This window comes from Phoenix dactylifera, chromosome 9 (genome assembly GCF_051530095.1).
Source record: "Phoenix dactylifera cultivar Ajwa chromosome 9, Ajwa_hap1_PhDact_Kaust_v1.1, whole genome shotgun sequence".
NCBI classification, from domain to species: Eukaryota; Viridiplantae; Streptophyta; class Magnoliopsida; order Arecales; family Arecaceae; genus Phoenix; species Phoenix dactylifera.
Genome location: NC_143198.1, coordinates 33,642,036 through 33,662,031, shown reverse-complemented (window position 1 = coordinate 33,662,031; position 19,996 = coordinate 33,642,036). Strand labels below are relative to the sequence as shown.

Genomic DNA, 19,996 nt, shown 5'->3' with positions numbered 1-19,996 from the left:
CACCTCGAGAGTGAAGGAGCTGTTGGGTGATTGGAGGATGTCTGAATCCACTCACGACGACTTGAGATGGAGAGGAGGAAGAGGAACAGAGAAACAGCAAAAAAAAAAAAAAAACAACACACCAAGAGATCGGATATCCCCGATTTTCTCCTCCTCATCCACATTTTTCTTTCCCTTTGTTTTATTTTTTGCCCCCCGATTTCGAGGTTGCTGCAGCAACCTTATAGTAGGGCGTGATCTGTCAGTACCACTCCACCACCGCAGAAGGCTAACATTTGTTTACGATCCAGTGCTGCTCCACTGCGAGCTACCTATACCGATATGTGTGACCCCTCCATTGTTTCAATAATGATAGGAGAATGACAACGATGATATACCGATATGTTAGAATATTCTATTCTTTAATTATTTATTGCCACGATTATAATTAAATGAAATTTTTTATTTCTCTAAACCTAGGATTTTAATTTTGTTTTTGCCAAGATTATATAGATAATCTATGAGAAAATGAAAGTGGTATTTTTAGGATCAAAAAATGATTGATGAAATCTGAAAGAAATATTTTTCAAATTCAAAACACATAATTTTGTACAGTAGCGATTTTATATATTTTAATATACAAAAATGGGTAAATAATGGGAAAATAATACAAGATGTCATTTTCATGAGAAGAAAATTTTTAGGGGTGTTATTTTCATCCATATCCGCTTTGGATGCTTTTACCTCTCCATCACTGACTAGATCAATACATGTTCTTTAGTACCCTCCATGAGTCAATAAAATAACAATGGTGGAAGAAAATAAATAAACAAAAAAGGAAGCTTCATATCAATACATGTTCTTTAGTCCTTTCCATGAGTCGATAAAAGAACAATGGTGGAAGCAAATAAATAAACAAAAAAAGAAGCTTCCCTAGCAACTTTGAGCTTGGAGCGGGAGTCTTTGCTGGCCTACTTGGAGAGCTTGATGACATGGTGTAGCGGGGTGGGCAACAAGTACGACGGCACTAACAGAAAGAAAGGCAAGGGAGCAAATAACAAAAGATAACTAGAAAAAGATAGTAGAATTTCGTAAGTAGGACTTAAGTCCTCTTTTCTTTTATTAATGATTAAAAAGCGAGGTTCATAGCCTCTATTTATAATGTAAGATCCGTCCAACACCATTTGGGTCAGATTTCTCTTTCTAATCCTAGCAGGACTCTTTTTCCTAAAATATACATCGCTAGTAAAAATCTTCTATAAAAGCTAAAAATCTCGAGGAGGTAGATCTCGACTTATATATTAACTCTGCCTTCTGTCGATCCGCCTGATTCTTCTCAGATAGAGAGCTATGTCCGGTCAAAATTTTGCCTAAAAAAAAACTTTCTGTTTGACCGGGCCATTTTGAGCCCTAAACGATGGAATTTGGGCTCGATCGCTAGAGGCATCGTCTCCTAAAGGGCTTGGCATCACGTTATAGATCTCAAAAAATTATCCGATTAAAAAAAAAATCATCTCAATCAGAACGTTGTCTGACCAAGTTATGGCCTTTGAAAGCTTGGTCTGCGACTCAGCTTTCCAATATGAAGAAATCTTGCTCCCGAATCCTATCCAGCCCTGCTTGTAGTGGCCAAAATGGTTCTCATTGTGTCTGATGATCATCTTGGTTCAGTCACCCTTTTGACAACGGTGGCAAAGATGGAGGAGTGGAGCTAGCAAAAAGGTGAGCGAGCAATTGGAGTCGGCATTGGAAAGGGCAAGGGAAACTTCACATACCACATTCAAAGAAAACTTGCAAAAAATAGGAATAAATAATTGAGTTAGGCACACCACTAAAGGCGCCTTTTAAGATAATTATTTTCCCAGTATATTGCAGGTGGAATTTGTGAAAAATATTATCCGCATGATTGTAAAGCCCCCATACCTTTATTCTCTAGGTTGTACCCCAAAGTATAGCACACAAATACTTGCATTTATTAATTTGTAAGAGAGGGCGTGGTTGTAAGAGAGAGAGTATGGTTGCAAGGGAGAGTGTTTGCGGTTGTAAGAAAAAAGAGAAGGAAGAGTTATCCAGTATGTGCCAAAGTACATCGTATTATGTAGAAGTGGAAAAAAAAATGACTTTTCCTAAAAGAAACATAGCATGTCCAAGTTTAAAACTTCCTCTCGACGGTTAAGAAGATCTGTAAACAAAGTGTCTCTTCATTAAGGGAACCAAACGATCAAAAATTCAAAAAAATAACAACCTCTAATAGACAACAAGAAAAAAAAGTTTTTTGAAAATAAAACTATAATAATCTCTTACTATTTTCAAAATAAACAAATTATTCATATTAATAATATGTGTTTCTATGATGAAGTACTATAGGTAGAGAAACCTATAGTTTGAATATATCTCATCAGACTCTAAGAATAAGAGGATTAAACCTTGATCTTGCTAATAGAGTTGTATGAAGATTAAATCCACGTCATACTTAGGTATTGCTGTTTAACAGACCACGCTTTTAAAGGTCATGCACTTTATCTTGTATTCATAAAATTCTAAGACTTTACCAGCTGTTAAGTCTATAGGAAATGATTCTGACTTCCATACTCGTATAAACAAGCTTGTCAAGACTTCTTTCATTCACTCCAACATATATGTCCATAAGCTTGTTAAAAATTAAAAGTTTATTCCTCCAATTCCCACGAAAGAGAAAGTACATTACCTAGATTACCTAATAGGAATGGAATTTGCTCTGAAATCTGAAATTTCAAAGATTTAATGTACATAGGAGATGTAACCTAGTTACAAAAATTAGATATACTTGTGGTTAATTTTTTTTAAACTCTTGGCTTTAGATATTCAACTGATATCATTAGCAAGAGCAAGCTACAACTATGGCAATCCCACTATATTAGTAACAATTCTCTATTGATGGTGGCGGCGGCGGCGGCGGCGGTGGAGAGAGGTGGTTGGGAGAAGACGGTCCGCCTTAGATCGGAGAGTTCTGAGAGAAGGGAGCGGCCCAAGTTCTCGGTCGCACTCACATGGGAGGAGATCAAGGGGGACATCTACCCGATGATGGGGATGCAAGCCCCACTAGCGGCGATGATGGGAAGGTGGGAAGGGAGCAAAACGGCTAGGGTTTTCCTCTACTCCCTTAGGGGCATTTGGTATAGGGTATCATTCCAAGATCAAGCATAATATGGATGGAGGTAATAAAATTATTGTATTTAGTTACACCACAGAATCTACGTGGCATTGGTTCCAAATCATCTTCACTCCTCAAATCACCGCCCAACCCAGTGATAAGATGCCCGCCTTTAAGGCCGGAAATCCAAGATCACCTAGGCAGTGATCTTAGGCTAAAAGTTGAAGTCAAAAATACCTTTTAATCTAATGAAAATATTGGTATATCAATATACCGTTAATATACCTTATATATATTATATTTATGATATGATATATTATAATATATTATTAATCATATTATTGTCATATTATTATTCAACGATAATTTTAAATTATAATAAAAAGATATTATTGTACTTTATATTTATATAATGAAAATATTTAATCTCTTACTTCTATTTGCCTTATTTTTCTAGTCAAAATAATTATTAGTATTAAAAATATATTATAAGTATAAATAAAAATATTAATTCTATAATAATAATTAATATATCTTATATGATTAATAATATATAGGACTAATAAATATATTTTGTAGAAGATATTAATAATTAATATATATATATATATAATAATATATTTTATATAATTAATTAATATATTTTTATAGAATATATTAGAGATAATTTTGGTATTATATAGTGAGTGATTTTGGATTTTGATGAAATACCACATAGGTCAATTATGAATATCTAGGAATCTTTAATCACTGGAATATAGCATACCAAACGCAATGATCTTAAATCATCAAAAATTATATTATCTCAGGATAAAAATCTCCGGTGATCTAAGATTACTTTGGAGATCTTTTTTGGGTCACGAAATGCTATCTTAATTTTGGCCAACGTGGTGGATCGGGCCGACATTTAAGCTGATGTGATGCATCGGATTATGTGGCAAAGTCGGATTGGCATGGCGCACTACCTCACGTGGTATAGGATATAATTTCTCTTTCTTTGATGGGCATCATGTTATGGCTTGTATCCATCTAACGACCTCCACATTTAGCATGCTAAAAAGAGAAATCCAAGATAAAACAGTCGTGAGGAGAGGCGATGGGAATAGTTTGAGCGGCCGTGGTACCTGGAGAACTCGCGGCAGTCATCTTGCGTCATGCTCGGATGGGAAGAAGGAAACCCGTTCATCTCCTCTTCTCTGTTAGTCGCGGCATGCAATGGGCCACGGTGTGCGACGGACGGTAGAAAGATCAAAAAGAAGGAAAGAAAGGTTGAGGAAGGAAATATGGCCTTAAGATTTCATTGTGACTTTAAAAACTCACCTCTTAACCGAGCCCCATCGCTCGGTCTCCCTCCCATTCTGCAGATGTTTCTTTCTTTGGACCACGTCATTACTACTATTTCTTCCTTGCTATCATTAGTACTTTTGTCTTGAATAAATAAATACAAGTTATTTGGATCGGTTCTTACTCCAAGGGAGAGGGAGAGGGAGAGGGAGAGGACAAATTCGCCTCCTCCAAAGTTCAGTTAAACACAATAAAAGAATTCCGTAATAAGATGGAAGAAAACACGTTTCCGTGCATCCCAATCATGTCATGACGCGCCAGAGTCTGTACACGATGATGGTGGGTATTTCTTCGTGATACATAGGGGTGAAATATGTGCCCACACCTCCACGACTTCCATTAATTAGAAGCATTACAGCTAGGTAAAGAAGCCAGAAGATGACGCCACGAGGCCATGCACCATTTTAATAACCCTCACCGGCCGAAGTCTGATGGAGTTCATTGATATCATGTCTCTTTTAAAACAACATGGGCAAAATTCCATCCCACCTGCAGATCCAGATCGCTTCTAACTTTATATGCTAGATTATCTAAGCACAGGCTATGTCTGTCACGTAGAAAAGAGGGAGGAATGTTTCAAGCATGGATATACCACACAAGCAGAAAGCTATAACAGCAGGGTTGATAAATACTGGAAAACATGCTCATCTACCTAACGCCACATGCTTTTCCTTTTTTTTTTTTTTTGGTACAATGGCAGCTCACACACACCCGTAGGTACAACGGCAGCTCACACCCTACGGGTGTGGATACGACCAGCAAAATCTGAAAATAACAAATCAGAAAGAAACTCCGGCACTGTGTCGTGCTCCCTCCGAACAAGGACTTTAGAATGGTGAGCCGCATAGGAAGCGACCCAATCAGCTGCACAATTCGCTTTCCTGTAGACGTATGTAGCCTGATGGGTGTCACATGCCTGCAAGAATCTACGAATGTCCAGAAGCAGCGGCCTACCCTCACCTGCACGACCCCGACCCCTGATCCAGTCAATCACCGTGGCCGAGTCGCCCTCAAGAATAATCTGGTCTGCACCAAGTGTCCGTCTCGCATAAGATATGCCTTCCCAGGCGGTTCGGAGCTCAGCACACACCATCGACGAATCGAAAATCTGCTGTCCCCCAACGCCACTAGCTTGGAATCATGATCTCGAATGACGAAGCCTACACCTCCGTCTCACCCATCAGCAGCCATACTGTAACACCACATGCTTGCTGGTGGTATTTTAAGCAAAAGTTTATATGCGATTTTCAAATGATAAAACTACGTATGATAATAGTATCATTGAGCACAAACTGAACTTTATCCCTGCAATCAGAGGTTCCCGAAAATTCGAAACATATAAATCTGGGTGAAAAAAGAGCAAGAATATGAAGTAGGTGCAGCACCATGGAAAAGTTTCTGGCATCTATGGTCCATACAAATATTTGAGACTTCATCATTTCAGAAAGCACCTCAAATAGCAGCGCAAGCCCGTTGTAACCAGCCAAAAGCTCAAAAGATTCTGTATGTATAAGTTGGCTACCAAAACACCCGGTGAGACCTTAGTTCCGTCGATAACCTTATGTAAACTATGGGAAAGAACCTGCCTGCTGAAGCTTTTTTATCCCAGGAAAGGAAGGGAGGATTGCTATAATAGCATCACCATATCCTACTGGTTCTGCAGAGCACAGCAAAAAACATAAATTACGTCAATGAGCATCATGTAATAGCCACGACATAAACAATGACACAAAACTGTACCCTGGCATCCTTACCGCCATCTTCTCTCAGTATCTTGATTACCTCCCCAGAAACATCAGACTGAAACAGGTAATAAAAGGAAAATCAAAGCGAGCTCTAACTGTGCACTAAAATAAAAAACTTGTGCCCGCCAGATTGGCCTTGATCCAAGAGTTTCTACAAATGGACACAAGTTAGTACCTCTACGGGAACCTCTCCACCAAGTTGTTCAATGTAACAAAGAACCTGGTCTTCCCTGACGTCTTGCCCCTGCCAAGAGTAAGTTCATAAAATATTAGATACGGCCTAAGAAGGACAACAAGGTAGATCAAGATTTATTAGTTTTATTATAAAGAACAGTTGTAGCATTAACTGGGCAAAAGAAGAACAGCAGTAACTGAAAAAATGAAGGACAAAGAAAAGGCATCAATGAGTCAGGTAGTTGACCAGGCCATGGTGATCTTTTGTCAGTTATCATGTCAAGTTTGGATCACTTCAACCTGATCAGACGCATTATCTTACTGGAACAGCAAACAAAATAGCAAGGTGGCATGCGCAAGACAGTCTTAGATCTTCTTTTCATACAACGCCTCATTAAGGGCAAAAGTAAGTTCTGAAAACATAAACGTTGGCGCACAAGACAGGCAAATATAGAGTCTTGATCTCGGAAAACCTAGAAAAATTTATAGCAATTTGAATGTTCTCAAGTCCAATCACGCTGGGATCGAAAAACTCATAAACAGTCTCGTTATTTAGAAATGATTGGAAAAATCATCCGCCATTGAAAAACAATATTGTACTCTTTTTTTTTCTTTTTTTTTTTTTTTGCTAAGGCAATCAATATTGTACTTTGATAGACATAATATAAATCTCAGCAAATATAACTTTGTATGAAAACATGAAGGTCCCTTTGATGGTGAGACAATCATCTCAGTTTTTCATTTGCAGAAGGTCCACAACAAAAGGAGTTCGTCATCCATGAACTGTAAACAGATGAATGCTTGACCAATTAAAGCTCAAGAATAAATGGCACCTGGTATAGGAGGGAAAAGCCTACATGAAACCAAAAATACAAGAAGGGGAAATGGTTGTGGGCAGCAGTACAAGAAACATAAGTTGGACTGATTACCAGACAGCTGTCCAAAAGAAGCAAGAAGCTTTTATAAAAGAATATATGAAAACACAACAGAAAATCTTAAGAAGTGTTGCAGCAGTTTCTCATTCCTTCACAGTCCTTTGTTCTTGAATTTCTAGGGTGCGTCTCATGCATTTCTCTCATATTCATAGAACCTTATTTATTAATCCACAACTGTTCCATGAGAATACTGAGGAGGGGACATATCTATAGTACATCTATGACTTGTATCTCAAGGCCAAAAAAGAAGCATGAAGGCCTCTAGAAGCATGAAAGAAATCATTAGGAGTCACACTAACCATCACAAAGAAGCGAAGTGGCTCTGGACGAAGAAAAGGAAAGCTCCAGTCAAGTGTTTTCAGCACAACCTTGCAATCAATGCTCGTCACTTTGTTATTGTGCATGGCTTGGCTAATTTAATTCTCATAGTATCAACAGAAATCTCTCAAAACAATGGTTATATTCAACTTTGTGTCACCACCTTCAGCATGATTCTCTAGAGCATCTAAGCAAACTAAATAATCTGAAATTACACAATGATTGTGCAGTAACTACCACGATTTTCAATTTTCAATTACATCCTAGAAAGCTGATAAAGTTTGAAAATAAAACTATCCAGTCCCCACATGTTTCCATCTTATTGGATTCTAAAGTAAGCAAACTCAACCAGTGATTATGCTAAGTGCATCACTTATCTTTCTTTCAAATTTTGTTAGGTAGTGACGATTATAGAGTTTGGGGGGGGGGGGGGGGGGGGGGTGTTCGATGCACCTTTTTAGCAACCATGGTGCTAAATAACTTTGAAAAGCTAATGTTGTCAAATCTTAAAGAATCACAGACAGATCAATGATAGTTCACTGTAAAAATTTTATGTAAGGTCATAAAGGGGGAAAAAAGATTCACGGAAAACAAGGATAGACATATAAATTGCATGAAATTGAATTTGCAAAGACAACTGAGTTAGGACTTAGAGAGAAAGATTCTCCTATATTATGCTAGCAATTAACAAATTAAAAGATTCATGAGATACCAGGATTTACTCGGACTTGCAAATGAAACTAATTTAGGTCTTGGTGTGAAAAATATAAATTCTTTTCTAGAGTAACATGGGATTGCATCAATAAAAGGAGTGGGAAATGGTATGTAAGAGACACAAGTGCAGTATTTAAAGAGAACAAAAAAAAAAGGGTAAAAATAAGTTGGTAAATAGTACAAGAGCATCTCCTCGTCCAGTATTTTGCTGCTAACTATTTTCTGAGATGATCATTGCCAAGCTTATAACTCATTGATCAGTAATTATATTAATCTACTTTCAAAAACAATCAAAGATATTAAAAATATTAAACTTTTACTATTGTTCAATCAGTAAAGTGAACTTAGTTTGTTGTGCTTGTACTGAAATCATACTCATCCAGGCTAATACTGACATTTCAAAGAAAAATGTGAGCTACTTTTACGTTAGGCAATGTTTAAGCTAGGCCACCAACTGAACGCACTGAGCACCTTTTCAGCCTGTTCCAGACCAGTTATCAATTCTAATTCTGGGACCTCATGGCTCAATCACTTAAGAGATCCATAAGTTGATAAAAACCAAAAACATATAACAGCATTTTAAAAAGTATGCCGAAATTTCAGTTAAAAGTAAAATAGTTTGAAGAGATAGGCGAGGCCAAGGACTAAAATCTAATTTTGACTATTTTCCGGACTGTCAAAACAGACCAGATAAGGCCCCAGTATAAGCCTGACCAGCCGCTTCTGGTTAGTTAGCTCCAATAGTGAAAAGCTTGAGCATGTGCATAGTTAAAAGAGTTACCTCTTTACATGATGGAGGTGCTTGCTTTCCTTTAATGGTTCGGGATCTCCTAAAGAAACCAACCTGCTTAACATGTAATCAGTGCAAACACCACTCAAAAAAGAAAGAAAATGAAGAACACGAAGTCCATTTGCTTTCTAATGATCTTGTAAACGGTTAGCCTTGGCTACCTGTTTATTGTTTGTGGTTGAATAAAAGCCTAATTCTTCCTCTAGGAGAAAAAAAGAGCAGTAAGTTCATGAACAGTCACCTTTGGTGATGGAAGCATCATTAAACCTTCATCTGAAGCTGTTCTCTGGATACCACCTGTAGAAGGTTTTGGTTTGGAGATGGCTAGCGAAGCTGTAGCAGCAGACCCATTTGAATCAGTAGTTTGGTTTGTAGTATTGGTTTGGGTTGGAGGAAGAGTTGGAATAGGTGGGGGTACATTTTTCTCAACCAAGTCCCTTTTGACATAGAGGCGAAAGCCTGCAAACTAAGCATAAAGATAAATACACAGATAAACAAAATTAATCTTATTTATTATATTTTTTAGAAAATAAAATAACAATGACTATTCTTCCATAATGTTTATAGTTTGCAATGGCTTACATCCAGTTTAAACTCTGCGATAGAAGTTGTATCACAAACAGCTGTGAGCAATGGCTCCACCTGAGAAATTTGAACATAAATTATCACTGGAAAGACAAATAAGCTTTCCAGCAAATATGGAATGATGTATAATCCCCTGTAATCGGTATTACTAAATTGTTGCTACTTATGGTTCATGACTTAAAGAAGAAAATAAATCATCATCTTTGTTAACTTATAATAGCTGCAGATATTTGAACTGGAAACCATTTTTTTCAAGATAAAAAACTATTAGGCTAACAAATTGATCGTAGATTGACATTATGTATAATGACAATAGGTAATGGAGCTGTATTTTGTTACTAAGGATTATCCTTTTAGTCATCATGTCAGTATTACGCAATCCTTTTTAATATTTCCACGCACCATACAAACACTATATTGTTAACATGAAAATTTAGAAAAATTCATATGTTGAGAAGCAAATTTAGGAAAAATCAGGACTTAGGATATGGGATTCGAGTCAATCATATTCCTCTTGCCAAATTTAAACATTTAATTATTTTTTTTCATTTGAAGTTCTAATAAATGCAGATTTCAAACATGAAATCCACTTCCATGGTTTTATAAGAGCACATGCAGCAGGACATTTATGCAGTATTCACGTTTAAAGCTACAATTATCAATCAAATCAGAAGGAGGTACTCACTTCAAGTGAAACTGGGATAATTTGGTCCCCATTAGATTTATTTTCTTCCAACTCAATAACTTTTGAATCGTTCTCTGCTATTTAGAAAAAATAGAGACATGTTAGCACAGATTCATGCAGACAATTAACATCAGACAACAGAGACTCTTCGACCAATTAAAAGTAAATGCTCATATGACTCTCACCTTCATGCAGACAAGTGTGAATTTCAATGCATGGTCAAATAACAGTTCAAAACTTAGATACCAAATTTGGCTAGAGGTGGAAGAATGATATAAAGTAATTTGTTTAGTGATATGAAACAACCATAAATTAGGCAATATAGAGAAAAATCCACCATCTTATTTTCTCCTTAAAATTGCATAGTTGAAATTATGCAATCTGTGCACACAATAAATGCAAATGTTTTAATGAGTCAATATCTAATTATATGCCTGAAGCAGCTAAGCCGAGAAAAACAGAATAATAAGCAGGCAAGAGCAGCAGTAGCTTTGCAGAAAGGAATCATACACGTGCATTTGACATTTCAAAACAATGGTCTAAATGTGTCTGAGCATATCCTGGTTACATAATCATCATAAAAAATCACTAGCCCTATAGCATCTATATGGGAGGATCCCACTTCATAATAGGTCCCATTCCACAGCCTGGTTATCTGAAAAGGAAAAAATGCTTGTAAGCTCATTAAACCATTTCAATGCAAGTCTTCTTCTATCTGTATCACCTCTTTCCCAACCCTTGTGCTTCATCTTGTTCTCTATTTTCTACTCTTTCCCTCCCTTTGATCTTTGCTTCGATTTTTCCCTTCGCTGTTATAAAAAACAGCAGTATACAGCAGATCGTTGCTGGTTATCAGGGTGAAAATCATATCTGAGGATAAATCTGTTTCAGTCTGCCTCTCAATGTCAGATCTGTGATCAGTTTTGAAGCTGCTTTACAATTTCGGCCAAGTAGGAAGGCTGAATACTGCAAGAAAATTCAGATCATTCCAGACCTCAACTGAATTTGCATCTGCTTATTCACGAGTGACCAGTGTTACGTGGACACTCCAAATTTCAGGTTTTACGGCATGCCAGACACCTGCACACTTTGGATGTTTCATGACACTCTTTGAAACTTCGTAGCATCAAATTATGATGCCATCATCTTTACACTTCTACTTCTGGCACTTATATGTCAAAGTTTTTAATTAAACCATAACCAGCAATAACAATTTCATCAAATTTTATGAACTTAGAAAATGGGTCTAGCTCATTATTGATCATATGCATACATCAGTACATATTTAGATATACATTTATAACATACAGATATAACCCTTCAACTGATTTTTAGAAATTCCCATGTTTCATTCTTCTGGAATCTTGGATACGACACCCTTGTCGCATGTCCAAGCAACATTGCAAGCAACCCCTAAATATCCATCAGGATTACATCAAATTGTCTAATAATGCCATAGCAGAAAAAGCTTGCAAAATTTCTACATGTGTGTATATACGTAGCAGAATATATTTTATCAAATTATATTCTATTACATTTTCTGGTTTATATGATTAATGATTCAAAAAATAGTATACCTCCTAAACATTTCTGATACTTAGGTATAACCTATCTTGGTAGGTAGTAGAAGAAAAATAAAAAAGGTTTTTAAAAAGAAAGTTTCAGGGTGTCATGAAGTGGGAAGGTTGCTGCAAACAATTTGTACTTTATTAAAAAAATGACAGTTCCAAATTAGAAAAATATCATCTGTGAATTCCGTCAATCACTTTTTTATACTGAAAATGCCTTCCCACTTTTCCACAGTATATAACTTATCCCCCTCATTACTTCCGTTTGTTAAAAAAGGGAAAAGGAAATATACTATCAAAAAAAAAAGGACCAAGATCCCCTCCAGTCAAGGACTGGACGGGAGAGGTCCAGTCTCCAACACAAGCCATTCGTGATTGGCACGACAGTCCGTGACGCCAGCAAGTTCCGCACATTGGACAGTCGACATAAGGCATAGGGCCCGCTGCATCATGAGCTGTCATGCCAATCGCAGGTGGCCCGTGATTAAAGATTGGACCTCTCCAGTCCAACCCCTGGTAGAGAGCATCCAAATCCAAAATAAAAGGAAAAATCTGGAAAGATTTCAAATTGCTTTTGACAACCCAGCTTGATAAAAATGCATAAATATTTCTTCCAAATCATACCGCATTTGTGGAGAATTACTTTTTAAAACTGATTTGAGAAAAAAAATGATCCGATAAAAAATATGGAAAGATTTTGGATTATTTTTGAAAACCAAATATGATATATATATATATATATGAAAATATTCCTCCCAAACCAAATCCTATTTTTGCAGAACTACTTTTTGAAAAATATAGTATTAATTTATTTATTATTTGTATTAATGTAATTTAAGATTTGATTTTCTTTTTCCCCCTCAAACGTATGTGCCCGGTTGCTAGTGTAGTATAAGATATAAGACCTCAAGCTTTATTTAAGTTTTCCATCTATTATGAAAAAACTTACCCTCCATTATGAGAAAAACTATTGAAACAAATTGCAACCATCTGTCTAACCAATTGCAATTATCTGTCTGAGAAATCTAAAAACAATATTTGAGATCTGAACAGATAGTTGCAAATTATGGAAAAACACACTTCCTGGTGATATGCAGCATCTTGCAACCAATGAGTTTGAGAATCTCTGAGCCTGCTTATCAAATCCTGCAGCATGCACTGGTTCTTTCCATATCTGAGTTCCTTTAGACCCATTCAGTGTCTCTAATCCGCCGCATTTCAGATTATGAGGAGTCAACAGTGCAGTGCTCCTCAGCTTTTTGAAGTCTGGGTAAAAACTGAGCAGTTTGACATTTGATGTACTTCCTAGACCACCTGAAACAAGACATAATGTAAAACTATATAAGATGTTTACCAGTTAATTCAACATATCTGATGCAACACTTAACAGATAGAAGATTCAAGAATGCAAAATCGTGGTAAACTAATAATGCAGAGTCATGGGAAACTAATCTAGCACTAATGTTTGGGTCAGCATAAAAAATATAACCGTGCATGAGTATGTGACTGAATTGCAAAATAAACCAAAGGTGAAACAAAACCAATAGCTTTAGTTATTTCAACAACAAAGTATACCAAGGATTTATGGAGGGTTTTAAGGTACACCAGCACTGTTGACCATACACTGCTGCAACAAGAGTTAAATATCTCTCCTGCTTTATATTAAGAAGCATTTGATTTGAAGGGATGAAGAATTGTTTGACCAAGCATACACTGGCAAATTTTCTCCCACGCCACATTTTCAAATCTGCCTCCTGGTAAGGTCTCTTTATATCTGTTCTTTCATGATGGCAATTTTTCCACTCATGAATCACTTGTTCCATATCCAGAAAGATGTCAAATTTCTCACAGCTTTGGTTTGACAATAGCACTACATGGCCTGCCCACTTGTTTTACATTTTTCCTTGATCTAACAATTATGTTCATCATGTCCCAGTAATATTTTTACAATAACCAGCCAGTTTGTCCTGAGGTTATTGATGTCCTGCTTTACAGTTTTCCTTTCAAGCAAGTTGTGAACATATTCCTACCATGGAAAGATGTAGAAGATTCTCAGTGCAAAATTCTGGAATAGTTATGCAGTAAAATATACAACTGATTGGACTCAAGAAATCTTTCATCGTGGCTGCATAAGATACAGGACAATGTGAAAGTAATATAGCATCCTTAAAAATTTTAAGAACAATATAGTATCTTTCAAAATTCAAACAAAAAAAAACAGTTTGATTCATGGACTCAAGCTGTCCAAATAAAGTATTACTTAATTCAGAGGAGAGAAAGTAACTGGGTTCCTCATCCTGATGCAACCAATAAGTATCATGCTTTTCCAGATAACTGGCTTTGAAGACATCAATGACACATTGGGGTATAAGTTCTTTCCCTCATCTCTGTGTGAGGTGTAGCATGGTAGGAACAGAAATACCGATCTGCTTCACCTGGCTTCAAGGTGTTAAATAACTAAATTCTATCCAGAAGAGAACATGTCAGATTCAAAGTATCAAAGCGACTGCTGAGAATAATCAGCTAAATACGTTCCATAGCCATAGCCATCAATCCTTGCACCAACTAATCAAGATGCATTATACGAATCCTCAATAAGAATTTATTCCTAATTACGGTTATCTCTAAGTCTATTCAAGTTGCTACCATTTATACTGATGGTGAAAGTGAATGGAGAAGAAAGATAGCATGTCCCAAGCGTCCTACTTGGTGCAAAAAGTTTGGCGTACATCTTGATCTGATAGTATCCATTGAAACACACAAGATCCTCAAAATTTAAGAATCTTAAAACACAACAGAGAACAGCTTTTGTTTGTGTAGGGTTTGGTTCCCGAGAAAACCAAAAAGATCGATTTGTGCAATCAGTAAAGAAATTGCAAGTCATGAAATCCCAATCTTTGCTTTTGCAATGCTGTCTCACAGGTGGAGGCTGAATCCCCGTCAATGAAAGAAAGAAGATAAAGAAGAAGATTTCAAGAAGAAGACGAACAAGTAGAAGAAATCACAGATGAAATCAAACAAAAGAACGACTATAAGTTTCAATATTCAAGAAACTGAGTCAGTAACAAGATTTCAAGCACTCACAAATTCCCCGAGAAGACTAATATCCATATCAAAGAGCAGTAGGGGGCAAAAAAAAAACAAACGAAAAAGAACACTGAAAAAAATGAGGTAAAAGGGAAAAGAAAAGTAGGGAAAATAAGAGAAAAGGAAGTTTCAACAACAATGGAGAAGTCAAGAAGAGCATGCAAGAGGGCATGACCGAACATTGCCGCTACATCGTGCGAACAGCAAGAAGAACACGGGATCAAAATACGCAGAAGAAAAAAAACAACAAAAAAAATAATTAAAATCTTTGATAGCGTTCAAGTATAAACCAATCAGGATTCGACTTTCAAAGAACCGTCAAGCAATCAAGCTGAAGAATTTGCAAAAAAAACTTAAAGAAACGTTTGATGGCGTTCGAACAAAGAAACCACTTATGATTAGGTTTTCGAAGGAAAAACCCATCAAACAATATCATCGACCGAAAGAAAGAATGGAAATTTTCATTATTCGGGAGGAAGGAAGAGCCGATGTGAGACTCACATGTAGCCATGGCTATTCTTCTCTTCTCGTTCTCTCCCTCTCTTTCCCGTTTCTTCGTTTCTTCTCTCTGTTCCGGCGCTTCCCTTTTTCTCTCCCTTTCTTGGTATTTATAGGAGCGAGTGAGGGAGCACACTCGGGCCTCCAGCAGAAACAGAAACAGAAACGGAGGCGATATTCTGTGTGTGGGAGTCTCGTATGGTAATGGGACAGGGTGGGTTGCTTTTCTATGTAAGCTACGGGGGATCTTGCCTCTCACTGACTGTGATCATCTTGTCAAGTCCTACTCAAGCCGTCTGATCCTAACGGCCTACCGATGTAAATAGGCCGGGCCGCCTTAAATCCAAGACCGGCCGGCCGGACCAGAGACCAAATTGGGTTGTGTTCAATGACCCAGCCCAGCTTCACAACGCACAGCGACTATGGTCACTGAGGAGCAGGGCTGAAATTGGGGCCAGCCAGACCAAAGATAAGACGTCGCTTGATGGGCCTATGACTCTCGTCCCATGTTTGCGTTTGAATTCAGTTCATTGTTGTAAATTAAATCCAGCCTTCATTTTTTTTTTCCTGGGTTCAAAAATCCAGCCTTCTTAAGCGTCAAGTATTACGAGTTCCATACAGTAGCAGACTGGAATATCTTTCTAGCGTCGGGAACCATGCCCCGCCCATGGATCTTGACTTTTCAAGACAGTGGAGTGAAAGTCGATCCGAGTTCGGACGCCATCTGACTTGCTGGAATCTCTATTATTGAGAGGCTAAACCTTTTAACATCCTGCACGTGCACACGCGCGCAGTCACATAAAATATACATACAAACAAAAAGAGCTGTTGAGGTAGACTGGGAACCAACCGAATGGATTTCTATGGAAATCTGATAAAGTCATGATTCAATAATAGGGATCCAATGTGTGATACCCAGGAAAAAAAAAAGAAAAGAAAAGAAAAAGAGAGAGGTGGACGGGCCGGCCCGAAAAGACCGGGCCCATCCACCATATACGATCGTGCCTAGGGCACGATCGTGGGAGAAGAAACACAAAAAAAAAAAAAGGGAAGGGGGAGAGCGGCGGCGGCAGCGTCCGGGGAGAGGTTGGTCGCTGGAGGGGTTGATCGCCGGAGAGGAGACCGAGATCCGGCCGGCCACGGAGGAAGTTTTCTTTGGTGAAGACCTCCCGCAAACGGGAGAAAAAGCTTTGGACCCGTGCGTGTGCTCACGGATTTCCTCCTCCGATTGCTCGCCGGAAAGGCCGCCGGAGCACGCCGTCGAACCGAGGTAAGTGTGGCTTCCTTCTTTATGCTTCATTTGCTAGGATTAGGGCCTTGTTGATGGGGTGTTTGGTCGGTGAATCGTCGGAGAAGAGCCCGAAACAGGGTACCCCTGTTTCGGCCTCTCTCTTCCGGATTGTGCCGCCGCCGGCCACCGGGATTGGCCGGGATCTATGGCGGTGGGGTTGGTCAGGTTGCTGTGAGGATCGGAGAGGGATTTCTAGGGTTTTAGAGGGGATGGAGAGAGGTGGACCGAGATCTCCTACCTCGTGATCCCATCTCCCTTCTCTTCCTCTCATCGGTTGGCTGCCGGCCGGCGACGACGGTGAGGTGGTTGCTGGCGGGTGGGGGGAGCCGAGCCACCCTCAGGGTGGTCTTCCGTGGGTGAAGGGGGAGGAGGAAGGGAGGAAAGCATGCCGATTCTTGGGGGAATAAGAAGAAGAAGAAGAAGATATCTCTTCTTCCCTCCTTCTCTTGGCCGGCGATGATGTGGCTAGTGGTGGCTGTGGTGTTGTCGGGTTGGGGAAGGAAAGGGCACAGCCACCATGGCTATTACCCTTAGACCAAAGAGATTTGAAGGAGGGAGATGTACTCCCAACCATGAAGAGAGAGGAATCATTCCTTTATGTTGGTCTCTTTACCGGGACCGGCCATCATCGCCGGCATGGCAGCGGCCACGGCTGGCGACGACGTAGGCCGGTGGTACAAGATGGGAGTCGGACTATCCCGACTGCCCTAGATCTGGGAGGATTGAGATGTTTGGGGACCTGATGATGGACCCCATAACAGATGAGAATTATGGTTTAGAATATTTAAATATTGAATAATTTAGTTTGTGAAATATAATTGATGTTGTAGAGGAAGAGTCGGCGGAGCCAGGAGGTTTTGATCAGGGGACTCAGCACCCCAGCGCGTAGGTTGCGATTCGGACTGTGTTTGAGTCAGTCTACAATTTCTGTAAGAATCCCTACATCTGAGCACTTCTATGCATATATTGATTTATCGTTGGATTTATTTACGGTTTTGATGTTATTGCTTGTGAGTTGATATGATACATATGAGACGAATTTTTATCAACATATTTTCATTATTATGTTGTTATTGTTTATGAGTTGATGCGGCACCTATGAGGCATGCATGTTGTTTATAATGAAAATATTGAGATAAATTCATTTGGGAAGAAATAACATATTTTTTGAAAATTTATGAAAATATGTGATGTGATGGGAATGTGATTGAACATGTAAAACTAGACATGTAATATGGGTTGGACTAACCTTGTCATGAGATAGCCTCTACGAGCTTATGCGTAGGATAGCGGCCACGAGCTGATGCGTGGGATAGCCTCCACGGGCTTATGCGTGGGATAGCCTCTACGAGCTTATGCGTAGAATAGCCTCCACGGGCTTACGCGTGGGATAGCCTCTACGAGCTTATGCGTAGGATAGCCTCCACGGGCTTATGCGTGGGATAGCCTCTACGAGCTTATGCGTAGAATAGCCTCCACGGGCTTACGCGTGGGATAGCCTCTACGAGCTTATGCGTAGGATAGCCTCCACGGGCTTACGCGTAGGATAGCTGCCACGAGCTTATGCGTGGGATTTGTGCAGTCTTGGACTGGGACATGATCTTGGTTAGTCCAACGCCAGAAATGAAAAGTTTGAAAACTTTGGAATTTGAGTAATACGGGAATGGATCACATAATGTGAAAAAGGATTTGTGTATATGTACTGATTACATACATTTGTTGTTTGTTGAGCTTTTGAAATGATGAAATGATATATATATTTTGATACTTGATTATTTTATGATTTTGTTGTGTATGGCTGTTGGGATTCTTACTGGGCTGGAAAAGCTCATACTACACTTCCATTTTTTTTCAGAGGCACTGGATTCGTAGAATCTGTCGGATGGGACAAGAAGTGAGCTCGATCTGGAGTCAGACTGCTAGATAGTTAGAAGTCAATTTATCTTTTATTTATGGACATTTGAAATTATGTAATAAATCCGTACATTGTAGCTGGATTTGATTGAATTACATCAATCTTTGATTTTGGCATTTATGGAATTATTGGAATTGTTGTTTATCTTAGGCCTTGCATGATCTTTAGGGCCTTGCTCTAGGGCTCATGCGGCCGGTCGCGTGCCGGACCCGGGTGACGGGTTCGGAGAATGTTAACAATCTGAGTTGTTGGATGTGATTTACTATCTCTAAATTATTTATATATCAAATAAATTACAAATCGAGACGAGGCCCCTGGTCAGCTGTAGAGTAATCTTGGTGGCAGACCATGCCAACGGCCTGGTTGTGCAAATAGCACATTCAAGAGGCCGCATAAATTATGTTGAGAATTCCAATTGATTATACCAAGATGGGGCTTAAGTCAGATAAGCCCATAGTATCAGGTATAGGCTATGGATACTGTGGATCCGAATGGCACCAAACACAAGTTAAGGCGAATGCACGTGATGCATCAGATTGTAGATATAACAATGCATTGCCTGTTAAGTCGTTCAATTCATACCGAGACATTCAACTCCTAATGGTGCGTCGGATTGATGGAAATTAAGCAGCTAGTCCATGAACCGACACCATGGACATGAATCCTGGTTTGTCAGACATAGATGCTCATGGTAAAGAATAAGATGCTCTAGATATGGTCGGTGATGCAGCCCAAATTCAACCTACCAATCAGCCTAGAGTCAAGGAGACCTCTTTCAATTAGATTCATATTTCCAGGCTGATCTAGATAAAAAAAAGTCAAAAGAATAGTTCTGCATCTGGCTCTAGACTCTTTAAGTCCAATTCAGATGGGATGGGGACTCTTCATGTATATAGAAAGGCTCAAAACTCCAAGCACGCACATGAGGTACAAGCTTTCTATTCTCTCTTCTCATTCGTCTTTTCACAACTTCTATTCCCCATGCCAGAGCCCTGTTCAGCTCCGACCACCTCTTGCTTTCTTCTTCCTACGTGCAAACCAATGCCTCTTCATCTACCATGTGGATCTACCAGCACCCTTCATATCACCAGTCAGTGCTTCTCCTTCCCATGTAGACTAAGTGGTGCTCTTCTACCTCTCAGACCAGGTTTTGATGGCAACAATCAGCAGCTTCCATTTTTTTTCAAGCAAAAGCTTCCACAAATTCTTATCGCTGATTTCACACCAAAATGTTC

General features: G+C 38.8%; 1 protein-coding gene and 1 long non-coding RNA gene across 7 annotated transcripts; one reads left to right on the top strand and one right to left on the bottom strand.

Annotated features, from left to right (window-relative positions):
• Positions 1-5,107: 5,107 nt before the first annotated feature.
• LOC103721328 (Single hybrid motif superfamily protein) lies at positions 5,108-15,770 on the bottom strand. Of its 6 annotated transcripts, none has more exons than XM_008811496.6 (9): positions 15,559-15,770; positions 13,051-13,284; positions 10,403-10,479; positions 9,715-9,774; positions 9,374-9,598; positions 9,124-9,186; positions 6,377-6,445; positions 6,211-6,256; positions 5,108-6,113 (listed from the first exon to the last, which is right to left on the bottom strand). In XM_008811496.6, exons 1-9 carry the CDS (start codon positions 15,566-15,568, stop codon positions 6,025-6,027), a joined length of 873 nt encoding a protein of 290 aa, XP_008809718.1. In that variant the 5' UTR covers positions 15,569-15,770; the 3' UTR covers positions 5,108-6,024. The 6 variants fall into 6 exon arrangements, with proteins under 6 accessions (XP_008809718.1, XP_008809725.1, XP_088561310.1 ...); XM_008811503.6 differs by having other exon boundaries at positions 10,403-10,476; positions 15,559-15,752; XM_088705184.2 differs by having other exon boundaries at positions 13,057-13,284; positions 15,559-15,702.
• Positions 15,771-16,692: 922 nt separating this feature from the next.
• Positions 16,693-18,877, top strand: LOC148702590 (uncharacterized). Its single transcript, XR_015969183.2, has 2 exons — positions 16,693-16,825; positions 17,677-18,877. It is a non-coding gene; the product is annotated as an uncharacterized LOC148702590 (long non-coding RNA).
• Positions 18,878-19,996: the final 1,119 nt, after the last annotated feature.

Excerpts from the sequence above, each read along its gene's own strand:
- LOC103721328 (XM_008811496.6), bottom strand. Across the intron at positions 9,775-10,402 it reads TTATCCCAGTTTCACTTGAA|GTGGAGCCATTGCTCACAGC; the intron begins GTGAGTACCTCC and ends CAAATTTCTCAG. Across the intron at positions 9,187-9,373 it reads TGATGCTTCCATCACCAAAG|GTTGGTTTCTTTAGGAGATC; the intron begins GTGACTGTTCAT and ends CATGTTAAGCAG.